At 34.2% G+C, this 13,174-nt stretch overlaps 1 protein-coding gene across 2 annotated transcripts in view; it reads left to right on the top strand.

Annotated features, from left to right (window-relative positions):
• Positions 1-13,174, top strand: part of COL11A1 (collagen type XI alpha 1 chain) — a 229,950-nt gene that overhangs the window by 130,190 nt on the left and 86,586 nt on the right. For both annotated transcript variants that reach the window (XM_005678025.3, XM_018045833.1), the window contains exons 32-36: positions 4,020-4,073; positions 4,203-4,247; positions 4,387-4,440; positions 4,556-4,600; positions 7,708-7,761. In XM_005678025.3, coding sequence (XP_005678082.2) covers positions 4,020-4,073; positions 4,203-4,247; positions 4,387-4,440; positions 4,556-4,600; positions 7,708-7,761 — 252 coding nt within the window. The remainder of the gene's footprint in view (positions 1-4,019; positions 4,074-4,202; positions 4,248-4,386; positions 4,441-4,555; positions 4,601-7,707; positions 7,762-13,174) is intronic.

The raw sequence follows: 13,174 nt of genomic DNA, 5'->3' as shown, positions 1-13,174 counted from the left end.
AAAAATGATGGATACATCAAAAATCAAAGATAAGGTCACATCCTTTCCTATGTGAAAGCCAGTGAATTTTGAATAGGCTTAAGACTTTATTATACTAAATATGAAACTAGACTACTAATCCCTTTCAAGCAATATAAGGACTATAATTAGGCTTCCCTGGTGACTCAGATCGTAAAGAATCTGCTTGCAATGTGGGGGACCTGGGTTTGGTCCCTGGGTTGGTAAGATCCCCTGGAGAAGGGAACAACTACCCACTCCAGTATGCTGGCCAGGAGAATTACATGGACCGAGGAGCCTGGCAGACTAGTCCATGGGGTTGCAAAGAGTCAGATATGACTGAGCGATTTTCCCTTTCACTAAAACTTGGCTGCTAATTTTCAAGCAATATAAGGGCTATAATTAGACAATATAATTTATGTAATATCTTACTAGAAATGTAAACCGTAATGGGTTTTTAAAAGATGTACCATTATATGTTGTATCAAAAGATAGCTATTTCAAAAAGTAAAAACTATTTTCAGATAGAATTAGTTTATATTTAAAAATAGCATTTAAACTAATTTAAAAAGTTTTATTCACCAAAAGAGCTGATTTTGCTATTAACCATTGACTTTTTGGCCTTTTGTTGGCTGTTTATTTTTTTCACTTAAAAGCAGACGTCTTTTCATGGAAATTGTATATTTTGGTGATAATTTTTACATGTGAAAAACAGAAAAATATGCCCATATATTACAAATTGTTTAGCTGGTGGATTAGACATTTTTGTCTATTTCCCATAAATTTCTTAGAGCAGAAACTATGTAAGAAAATAAATTTATTACACATAAAATTGATACATAAGAGCCATTTGTTCAAATGAAGTCTCTAGGAATGTATTTCTCTTCTACTCAGGACAGATGAATATTTGTCCTTAAATTGAATTTGATAGAAATGAATTACTTCCATATTGAATTATACTACTTGTCAATGTCCTAGAGTATTCACATAGTAATACTCTACCAGATATAACTATATGATTCTCTGTAGAGACTTAGCAGAGCAGCAGCAGCAGAGATAGAGAAAAGGCTTTTGAAAGCCTTTCAAAAATGTAATTTGCAGACATTTTCCCCCATTATGTGAGCATCCAGTTCAGTTCAGTTGCTCAGTCATGTCCGACTCTGCGACCCCATGAATCACAGCACGCCAGGCCTCCCTGTCCATCACCAACTCCCGGAGTTCACTCAGACTCACGTCCATCGAGTCCGTGATGCCATCCAGCCATCTCATCCTCTGTCGTCCCCTTCTCCTCCTCCCCCCAATCGCTCCCAGCATCAGAGTCTTTTCCAATGAGTCAACTTTTCGCATGAGGTGGCCAAAGTACTGGAATTTCAGCTTTGGCATCATTCCTTCCAAAGAAATCCCAGGGCTGATCTCCTTCAGAATGGACTGGTTGGATCTCCTTGCAGTCCAAGGGACTCTCAAGAGTCTTCTCCAACACCACAGTTCAAAAGCATCAATTCTTCAACTCTCAGCTTTCTTCACAGACCAACTCTCACATCGATACATGATCACAGGAAAAACCATAGCCTTGACTAGATGGACCTTTGTTGGCAGAGTAATGTCTCTGCTTTTCAATATGCTATCTAGGTTGGTCATAACTTTTCTTCCAAGGAGTAAGCGTCTTTTAATTTCATGGCTGCAGTGATTTTGGAGCCCCAAAATATAAAGTCTGACACTGTTTCCACTGTTTCCCCATCTATTTCCCATGAAGTTATGGGACTGGATGCCATGATCTTCGTTTTCTGAATGTTGAGCTTTAAGCCAACTTTTTCACTCTCCTCTTTCACTTTTATCAAGAGGCTTTTTAATTTCTCTTCACTTTCTGCCAAAAGGGTGGTGTCTTCTGCATATCTGAGGTTATTGAGATTTCTCCTGGAAATCTTGATTCCAGCTTGTGCTTCTCCAGCCCAGCGTTTCTCATGATGTACTCTGCATATAAGTTAAATAAGCAGGGTGACAATATACAGCCTTGACGTACTCCTTTTCCTATTTGAAACCAGTCTGTTGTTCCATGTCGAGTTCTAACTGTTGCTTCCTGACCTGCATATAGGTTTCTCAAGAGCAAACCATTCAATATCACATTAATCCAGTAACGCTGAAGAAGAATGTGAGCATTACATGTTGTAATAATTGTCCTTAGGTTGATCACATAGTGGTCTCTATAAATGAATTATAATATGTTGCTAAATGGGTCCTAATAGGAAGCTTAGCAGTTCTTACTAAGCTTTGTCCATCAAATGCCATAAGGCTTCACATACAAATTTCCTGATTTGTGGAGGAAATATAAATAGATAACACCTATTCTGTACGTATCACCTGGAGAAATTGTTAAAAATGAAAATTCCTGGACCTTATTGCCTGCAGTAGGATTTGACAGTCCCTTCTTTTAGCAGTCACTCTAAACTATTCTGACACAGAGGAGACATTTATCACTGAGAGAAGTATTACTTTATGTTAGTTCATTCCAAATGAGTGTGCACTAAAATAGAAAACAAATTTATTGTTACCAAAATGAGAGAAGTGGGGGAAAGAAACAAATTAGGAGTTTGGGATTAAGAGATACACACTACTGTATATAAAATAGATAAACAATAAGGACCTACTATATAGCACAGGGAACTATATTAAATATCTTGTAATAACTTTTAATGGAAAAAAATCTGAGTGAAGAATATATATTTGTGTGTGTGTGTGTGTGTGTGTATAACTGATCAACTTTACTGTACACCTGAACCTAATAGAAGAAGAAAGAAAAACAAAACCCAAAGATGTATTCAAGTCAAAGAAGGCTTTGTTTTACCTTCATTGACGCATGGGAAAGTGTGTAAAATCTGCATGTCTAATATTCTTTGCTAGACGTTTTATACATTATTGCATTTAATCCATACACTGGTCTGAATAGGAAAAGTGAGTGCTTGGAAGCCACCTCCCCCACCCACCAATCTGAGGGTCTTATAGTTATTAGTAAGTTGAAGAGAAAGGATTGAACCCTAATCTGCTTTATTTCATGATACAATAATGAGGCAAACCAATCAAAATCATGTTCGAAGGAATCTCTTATTCCTTCGAATAAGATCTGGACATATGTACAAGGTAAAATGGAATTATATTCCATTTGTAGAAGGTAACTGTGGATTAAATTACATAGTGCTTTTATAGGGCTTATTACATCCTTAAATAATCCTTATTTAATGTTATCTATTATTATTTTTATACTTTGTCTTCCTTCAGTTCTATATCCTACAAGTGTCAAAGAACCTATAAGATGCAGATGATCTCATTTTACTGAGGAAAAAGCTATGCTCAAAGGGGATAAGTGATGTACTCAATTTACTTACATGACTGTATGACAAACATAAGTCTTGAATTCATGTGTTTGGAATCCCCATAACAGATTTTAATGCTGGACAGTCTGACTTAGACTCTCAGCTGTATCTAACCATATTTAAACATCAAACAGAAAAGGGGGAAGATTTTTAATCTTTATGATTTTATCCAGTTCCAAAGGTACAAAATACTCAACTAAAAAGTGATAAGTATACTACAAGAATACAATAATGTTAATTCAGAAAAACATTTTATAAAACTCCTATTTTACTATTTGATTATTCACGCTTGTGAGAAACAAAGTTTTTCTTCAGAGTTGAAGCAGATATGTAGAATTATAAGTCAAAATTTTTATTATATGAAATGTCTTTTAATTGCTATTTTTTAGTATGAAAAATGATATATTTGATTAATTTCCTTAAAGTTGAAAACTAAGATGTGTTATCCATTCATGTTTTCAATGCTTCCAGGATTTCAGGTGTCACTGTAAGTTCATTTTTCAGTACATGAATAAAGGTTGTATGGTATCTTAAAGTTATATTTTTGATTTGAATGCTATCCACTTATGAGAACCACTGTATTTTGAAAGACTTTCAGCTTGTTGCTGAAACGTTAATTAATATACTCATTGTTTACTATTTTTATTTTTGTAGGGTTCCACTGGATTTCCTGGGTTTCCAGGTGCCAATGGAGAGAAAGGTGCCCGGGTATGATATACAAGTATACTGTTCTGGACTAATATAAGTGTTCTTGCATGGGAACCTATCTCTCAGACCCAGACTCGCAATTCATTGTGATATACTGTATACTGAAGCTGTTTGAACTGTTTTTGACAGGGCGTAGCTGGCAAACCGGGCCCTCGGGGTCAGCGTGGTCCAACGGTAAGGGCCTTGATTTAAAATGGTGATTTTCATTTTGGATTTAACTTGTCAAAATAATTTGCTTCAAAAAAGAAAACTGATCCTGTGCCGTTTTGATCTAATTGGAACTAGATCAATTCATCTTTGCTCTTACATGCAGGGACCTCGAGGTTCAAGAGGAGCAAGAGGTCCTACTGGGAAACCAGGTCCAAAGGTACTGTCAGAGCTTGTTCCATTTGGGCTTGTCTGTAGGTTCCTCTTCCAGAGGATGGCTGTTACTGGAAGGAGTCAAAACTGATTTCTTTCTGTTTTTGTGTTGTTTTTCTCAGGGCACTTCAGGTGGTGATGGCCCTCCTGGCCCTCCTGGTGAAAGAGTAAGTACAAGAGTTACATCATATAAATGTTTATATTTACAAGTGTTTAAATTTTCTGGGAAAAGTTACATGTGTTTGCAAATACATGTATGCAGTCATCCACAAAACATCAGAGTTTAAAAGTTCCTATTCTTTAATATGTATGTGCGTGCTAAGTCGTGTTGGTCATGTCCGACTCTTTGTGACCCTATGGACTGTAGCCCACCAGGCTCCTCTGTCCATAGGATTCTCCAGGCAAGAATACTGGAGTGGATTACCATGTCTTTCTCCAGGAGATTTTCTTGATCCAGGGATTGAATTCGTGTCTTATGAGTCTCTTGCATTGGAAGCCAGGGTCTTTACTACTAGCACCACATGGGAAGCCCATTCTTTAATTTACTTCCCTAAAAAATCTTCATCACTTAAGTGCTACTAATTTTGTTATAGAAGTGAGAGAAATGATATATGTAACTGGCCTATGATATCAATTCTTAAACTCAAACCAAAATCTTGTGTTTCTTTTAAATATGTATATAACACCTATACCTTCTCCTCCCCCGCTCTTGCTTTCCATACTGACACTTTGTTCCTGGAGCTGGCAGTAGCATTATGCTGGTAACATGCAAGCTTCCAGTAGCCATTAAGTCATAATCGATAAACATTCAAATCAAGATAAAGCATCTATTCCAGTAAATAGGAAAACTAGTAAACTGATATTTTTCAATTGATATAAAATAAAGCTAAATATACATAAGTAAGCACGCCCTTTGTTTGTTTGGCAAACTATAGCATTTTTGCAGCCAGATTTTAAAAGCTATCCTCTTGAAAGAATTTAAAATATTCTACATTACTATAAAAGAAATTAATATTCTATAATTTTAATTATACCTTTTATATTAAAAGTATAAAATTTATATTGTATATTTATATTATAAAATTATACATTTTATATTATTGAAATTTATAATAGGTATTTCACAAAAAGTAAAACAGAAATACCCTCTGATATATAACTTAAAACTGAGAATAGGTCATTTTTTAAAAAAAAAACTTTCCGTTTGTGACAGAAATGTCGGTGTATAAGACGCAAGAATAAACATTAAATTACTTTTGTTTCAGGGATTTGGATCAAGTTTAATTAAGTTTCTATTAAATATTTCTTACTGTTGATGAGCTATTTCCAAATTAAGTTTATCCTATACATTTGACTTCATAAATGATATACACATTTTAAATATTTTGTATTAGTCATCTTAATTGGAATATACAGTTAAATTAATTAAAATGGCTGAATCATTAACTGAAATAGAACCAGTAGAGCCATTTAACAAATTGTAGCATAACTAAGAGTTTTGTCTTTAAAGCACAAACTATTCTATTTACATATTTTATTATACATTCCAAAATCTCAGTGTCAGCTATAAATCTTCATGATTTTATTTTGGAACACAACAGTGTAACCCAAGAACATGATCACTTGTGATTGTGAAGACATTTTGAGAATGGGAAAAGTATATTTTGAGGATCAAAGTAAAGTGAGTGTTAATCGCTCTGTTGTATCTGACTCTTTGTGACTCCATGGACTGCAGCCTGTCATGCTCCTCTGTGGGATCCTCCAGGCAAGAATACTGGAGTGTGTCGCCATTCCCTTCTCCAGGATATTTTCCCGACCAAGGGATTGAACCCGGGTCTCCCACATTGCAGTCAGAATCTTTACCATCTAAGCTGCCAGGGAAGCTCAAAGTAAAGGTTGATTTAAAAAAAAAAAAAATTTTTTAAGTATGCTCGAAACCATTTCCAAGAAACATTTATACATGTTTTAAATATACAAAATGTATTTCTTGCATTCTGTGTAGTTTATCAGACATTTTCTCTATAATATACCATTTTCTCAAAGAATTTTAAGTATCATGAACTATTTGTTATATCTTAGGCACAAAGTTGAAGAACAATAAAAATAATATCACAGAAACATTCTCTTCTGTATATATGATTTGGGAAGTTCAAGGAGAGAGTTTTGTAGTACCATTGAATTAGAAATGAAAAATACCTATATTTGCCCATTATAATGACCTTCTTTAACAATATATTTATGTATATATATGCGATTCATGGGGTCACAAAGAGTTGGACACGACTGAGCAACTGGACTGAACTGAACTGATACATATATACTTATATGCACTCATTAGGATATTCTGCAAGTTAAATATGATCCCTCATACTCATGATTTGCAGAGCATGAATGCCTACCATTAAGGTCTTAGTTAATATAGTTTTTACTTCTGTCTAAAATGAGAAATTTTAGCAAAAATAAAACAGAATAAAAGCAAAAAATGAACACACTGAAATAAATTGAATTTTGCATAAACAATGGATAATTTGTGGCATAAGTATTTCTTTTTCAATATTTGGGACATAGTAAAGTTATTTTCATCTTATCTACAAAAGAAGCTTATACATAAATAAAATGAGATAGCAATATCCTTAAAAACAAATACATTTTAAATATAGAGATTAGTAAAAGGTATCCTCTACTGACTCGATGGACGTGAGTCTGAGTGAACTCTGGGAGTTGATGATGGGCAGGGAGGCCTGGCATGCTGCGATTTATGGGGTCGCAAAGAGTTGGACACAACTGAGTGACTGAACTGAACTGAACTGATGGTCTTTTGAGATAGTCACTTATTTTTTTCCTTTAATTTTGTATGACTCTAGTGTCAAAATATGTATAGAGTCAATTTTAAAAATAATTTGCGGGAGTCTATTGAATTGAAATATCTTCCATCTATAGATGTTTTTAGCTAATATTGAAAGTAGATTATCTACAAGGTTTTCTGATACATCCATGTTCTGTTTACTTTTAATATGAATTCTAAATAATTGCAGTGTTCTTAAGCTAAGACCACTTACGTGATGTGCAGTTTTGAGTACTGAATTGTGTGGAAAATCATCCATTTTGCTTATAGATTAGCACAGATTATCTCATTGTATTGCCCATAGTTCTGCCATTATGGTAAACAAGCTGTAGTCTGTATTGTTCTTTATCTGTAGAAATAAACTTCAGAGTATAAAGATGTTCCTTTTAAAGTATATGCTTAGATTTCCCTACTGCTTTTTCTTTTCAGGGTCCTCAAGGACCTCAAGGTCCAGTTGGATTCCCTGGACCAAAAGGCCCTCCTGTAAGTATCATAGTTTTTCATTCTCTTTCTTCACTTGATAGTGTTTTCAAATTTTGCAAGTCACAGCTTATATGTGGCTTATATGTTACATATATGTGAAATATATTTGGATACAAATATTGATACAAATTCCTATAAAAATAAAATCATGTGTGCATGCCAAGTTGCTTCTGCTAAGTCACTTCAGTCGTATCCGACTCTGTGCGACCCCATAGACGGCAGCCCACCAGGCTCCCCTGTCCCTGGGATTCTCCAGGCAAGAATACTGGAGTGGGTTGCCATTTCCTTCTCCAATGCATGAAAGTGAAAAGTGAAAGTGAAGCTGCTCAGTCGTGTCCGACTCTTAGCGACCCGATGGACTGTAGCCCACCAGGCTCCTCTGTCCATGGGATTTTCCAGACAAGAATACTGGAGTGGGGTGCCATTGCCTTCGCTGAAGTTGTGTCCAACTGTATGCCACCCTATGGACTGCAGCCTGCCAGGCTCCTCTGTTCATGGAATTCTTCAGGCAAGAATATTGGAGTGGGTTACCATGCCCTCCTCCAGGAGATCTTCCCAACCCAAGAGTCGAATCTGTAGTTCCTGACCTCCTGCATTATAGGAGGATCCTTTACCACTGAGCCACCAGGGAAGCCCATAAGACAAAATGGTGATTAATGGCCAGAGTTTGTATTTTCAGCTTATGAAGTTTATCAAACATTTCTGAATATAATTTAAATATATCTGATTAAGCATCCCTTCAAATATATCAAAACTAGAACAACATGAATATTATTGTCTCAACTGCTCTTCTACTGCAATGAGTATTATTGATGACATTAAAAATCATTCAGTATTATTGATGACATTAAAAATAATTACTGAATCTTAAATATTTGGTGTATTAATTTCTTATATCTTTTATCATCCAATGCATCCTTCTTCAAAATCATCCTCCAACATTCTGATATTACTTATATCACATTAAGATCTATTATTTATATTTACTATTTTTGCCTTTATAATGTATTTTTTAAGAAAATGTAATGATAACCCTTCTTGAATCATTCCCTTTTTTATAAAATTTATTTAGAGTCACAGTTAGACTATCCTCATCAAATATTTTCACAAAGTTAATTGAAATCTTTTCTTTTCACACAGACATTTATGGGAATATAGGACATGCCTAGTGCTCAGTTGCTCTTTTCTCTCCTTTTTCGGCAATCTATTCAATTTATTTATAAGAGTTAGTATCAACTTACTGCCTTAGTCCATTCTGGCTGCTATAACAAAGAAAACATAGATTGTCTAGTGTATAAAAAGTAGAATCTATTTCTTAGAATTCTGAAGGCTGTAGGTCAGAGATCAGAGTCCCAGAGTGATGAGGTGAGGACCCCTTTTCAGGTAGCAGACTTTTCATTTTCTGTTCTCTGGAACCACTTTTATAAGTCAACCATTCCGTTCTTGAGGGTTCCACGAAGATAACATAAGCACCACCCAAAGGTACCACTTGCTAATAACATCACATTTGAGCATTATACTTTCATCATATGAATTTCAAAGGGATACAACCTTTCAAACCATAGCACCCACCTGTCAAAGGAAATTGTTCTCACAGGGTGGCCCCAATGGGCCACCAAGATCAGCAGCACTTTGTTAGAAATCCAGTGTCCTGTTTCCACCTTACCCCTTTAATCGGAACTCAAGGAGAGGGGCCCAGTCTGTGTCTTAATGAGCTCTCTGGGTAGTTCTGATACATGGTAATGTTTATGAAGCACTGTTCTAGTCCAGAGTAGACAATGCTATTCAAACTTTAATGTACCCATAAATCATGTTGGTATTCTGTTAAAAACATAGGTTTTGATTCTGTATGTCTGGGATAGGTCTTGAGACTTGATATTACTGGCAAATGTCCAGATGATGCCAATGCCAATGGTCAATGGGCCTGACATTCAATAGTGAATTCAAAAGTAGTTTGAGATTAAGACCAATATAGTTTGAATATGAATATGACCTACTCTGTAGGAAACTGAGTACAGTTAAAATTTTCAGTCAATGATTTGAGAACAAAATTTTTTCAGTGCAATAATACAAATAACTAATTCCTTGTAAATAATTACTGACAGCTTTTTTCACATCCTGGATGTTTTCATTTAGAGACATACTGATACAGATTTCCGGCTGCATGTTTTAAACTGATTTTGAACTGAATCTTTTTTACAAACTACTACAACATACACCTTGTATGAGGAAGTTATATAAGGCATTTTGGATGCTAACATTTAAAAATTTTTCTAATTTCTAATAATTATGTATCTAATATAAATAATTATAGTTTACCAAATATAGTTCAATAACAATCTTGCATAAAAGAACGCTACTAAATTAAGATGTTTAAAACCTAAATAAATGTTACAAATGAGTACATTCTACTTTTAAACATGCTGAAAATCATTTATAAATAAATAAAATGTTCTCCAGTACTTTTACTGAGTTTGAATAACTCCCTCTTTCCTTGATTACTTTCAAATGTGACTTTAGCTCACATGTTTGAAAATGGGTTATTTATTGTAAAATACTGATTTAAGTGTGAAATATTATTTTCATCACTAAGAATCTTGATATTACTGCAAACATATCAAAAAAGGCTATTATCTATATTATAATGTTATAAAAGGATTAACACAAATACCTATTATTAAACAGAGGATAATAGATACTACATGCATATAATGTTGTTTACTATTTCAGTTTTGTTCCAAATGTAATATTAAATGATGTAAAGCTGCATATATAGAGAAATGAAAATACTGTTGCAAAATTGTGCACATGAGATCCATTCATAAGTATTTTGAAGCCATGCTCATAGATTATTGTTTAGCAACATAAAATCCAGTGATATGTATAACTTTAACATTATCATGCCATTTATATTTGAGCAAACTGTTAAGAAGTTTCTCTTGTGTAGGATAATTTTATTGTCACAGAATGCCATTTTTCCTCAGATTTTTTCAGTCCATTCCCTCATGTAGCTTTCAAGTTTTGAGTCATTGATCATGCATGCGTTTTGTCTCTTACATATTAGAAGTGTAATAAATGCCTACACTTGAGAAGCATGCAGCCTGGTAGAGAGACATGACCCTATTAAGGAACATTGCTTTCACTGCTAAACAAAATGATTTTTATACTCTATTTCTCTCATTCGAGTGTGAAATAAAGTACCTATCATTTGTTCTGGTATGCAGTTTTATAACATATAGGAAAGAACTGTCTTCATTTCTTTGATATTTAGAAGGAAGGATTCAGGTAGAAGGATTGAACCAAGCTCCTCTTCCTTCAAATTAACTGATTCATTTTCATTATAATTAGGAAATGTATATATATTGTATATGTATGTATGTATAAATAAATGAAATATATATATGTGTATATGTATACTCACACAGATACATATGGGGTACTTGGAATATTCAGGTTTAGAGTCTATTTATCTCAAGACAGTGTCAGCATATAGTTACCCCATTTAAAAAAAAGTTAACTCTGGTGATTAATAAGATTTATAACATGCCTACTATAAGACATCTTCTATTTATAGAGAAATCAATACAGTGCAAATAAGAAGTGAAAAAATTCTTAACATTTATTTCTAAGTATATTTACACAGATTACTTTGCTATATACACACAACCCCCATTTAGATAAATTTGTTGTCACTGACATTCTCCAATGACATCAAATGTCCATCTATTTTGATCAATGATATTATTATTTTTAAATTAATGCCATGAAATTATTTGGTCATTATATTTATTTTATTGGATCGTTGTTTGAAGTCAATAAAATTGTTTAGGATTTATCACTTAATATTAGGAATGCATACTTAAATCAAGAAAAATGATGATATGAATTTTTATATAGTCTATTACACACTGCTCCCATAGAATATCTAGGAAAGCCATTAAACATCATGTTACATTCATCTCAGATGATGTTATTTAGATCTAAGTTCATTATTTTAAAGAGTGGTAATATTTTACAATAAAAGTATTATCTATGCTTTTCACACCAACAAATATAATGAGATATTTAACTTTTATATTTACAAATGTTAAAGAAATGTAAATAGCTTATGTGTGTTTGCATGCTCAGTCATGTCCAACTCTTTGTGACCCTATGGACTGTAGCCTGCCAGGCTCCTGTGTCCATGGGATTCTTCAGGAGAGAATACTGGAGTGGCTCTTCTGGACCTAGGGGCTGAACTCCTGTCCCCTGTGTCTTCTGCCTTACAGGTGGATTCTTCACCACTGAGCCACCAGGGAAGCCCTATAAATAGCTTATACTGATTGCAAAACTCATCATTTGAGATGCATTTTAGCATGGTGGAACAAAGTGTCTGATTCATGTTTGTTATTCTTTAGCAGTCACCCTGTAATTTTATTTAAAGTTTTACTACTAACCCCAGTTGATGGCACATTTAAACCCATATCTATCAAAATACTGATTGAGTGTAGGACTTGTTTTTATTTACTTTGAAATACTGAACCTAAATAAGATCCAGTAACAATAAATTACTTATTTATGTGTTTCACCTCCAAACTGAGAACTGTATCTCATACCTAGTGCCCAGCACATAAGTATGTAATATATGTTTTTGAAAGAAAGAATGGGTCTGTGATGCCCAAGAATGTTTGGGGGACTTGGTTAAAAGCATTCCAGTTTTGGTCTTTGGGGCAGATGGCAATAGAATCGCTGATATGGTCCTGGAAAATATGAGCAAATCACTGAGCAACCAATGATCTTGTGAAATATCATACAGGCTTTAATTAGAGCTGGTAACTTAAACAGTGTGTCAATAAAGAGGAGATCAGAGAGAGAGCTGGTACTAGTCACCATCAGGAAGCCTTTCCCCAAGATGTTACAACCAACTTAGAAAAAATTCCAGTGGAAAAAAGCTGTCTGTGAAAATGATATTATTTGGAAATACTTTTTTTTTCAAACTTCATATACAAAGAATTGATACTTGAAAATAGATTTATGTAAATAGTGTATTTTTAATACCTGAGTAGGTTTATTCAAATAATTAAACTGTGAGAGGTATACCCGTTATCATTAAACATGTTGTCATTGACGTGATCATTTCTTTCATTTACCCAGACGTTCTCACCTAAGAATGTCTCTGCCTATACCTATTATATGTATTTTGAAATTTGAACTTGATGCTTACTGCTTTCTGTGTAGGAGGAGTCATCCACAATGCATTCTAAACAAGCCATCTATTTCTACTAAGTATCTAAATAACCCTCTCAGGGTTTTTACCTTAAATACTTAGTTGATAAGCCTCATTTATTTTTTCAGTCATGACAAAGACAGCATCATTTACCTAAAGTGATAGCACAGTGGACGTGCTCTCCAGTGTTTAAGAGACGTTATGCTT

This window comes from Capra hircus, chromosome 3 (genome assembly GCF_001704415.2).
Source record: "Capra hircus breed San Clemente chromosome 3, ASM170441v1, whole genome shotgun sequence".
NCBI classification, from domain to species: Eukaryota; Metazoa; Chordata; class Mammalia; order Artiodactyla; family Bovidae; genus Capra; species Capra hircus.
Note: the sequence above shows the minus strand (reverse complement) of the source record. Positions and strands in the feature narration are given on the sequence as shown.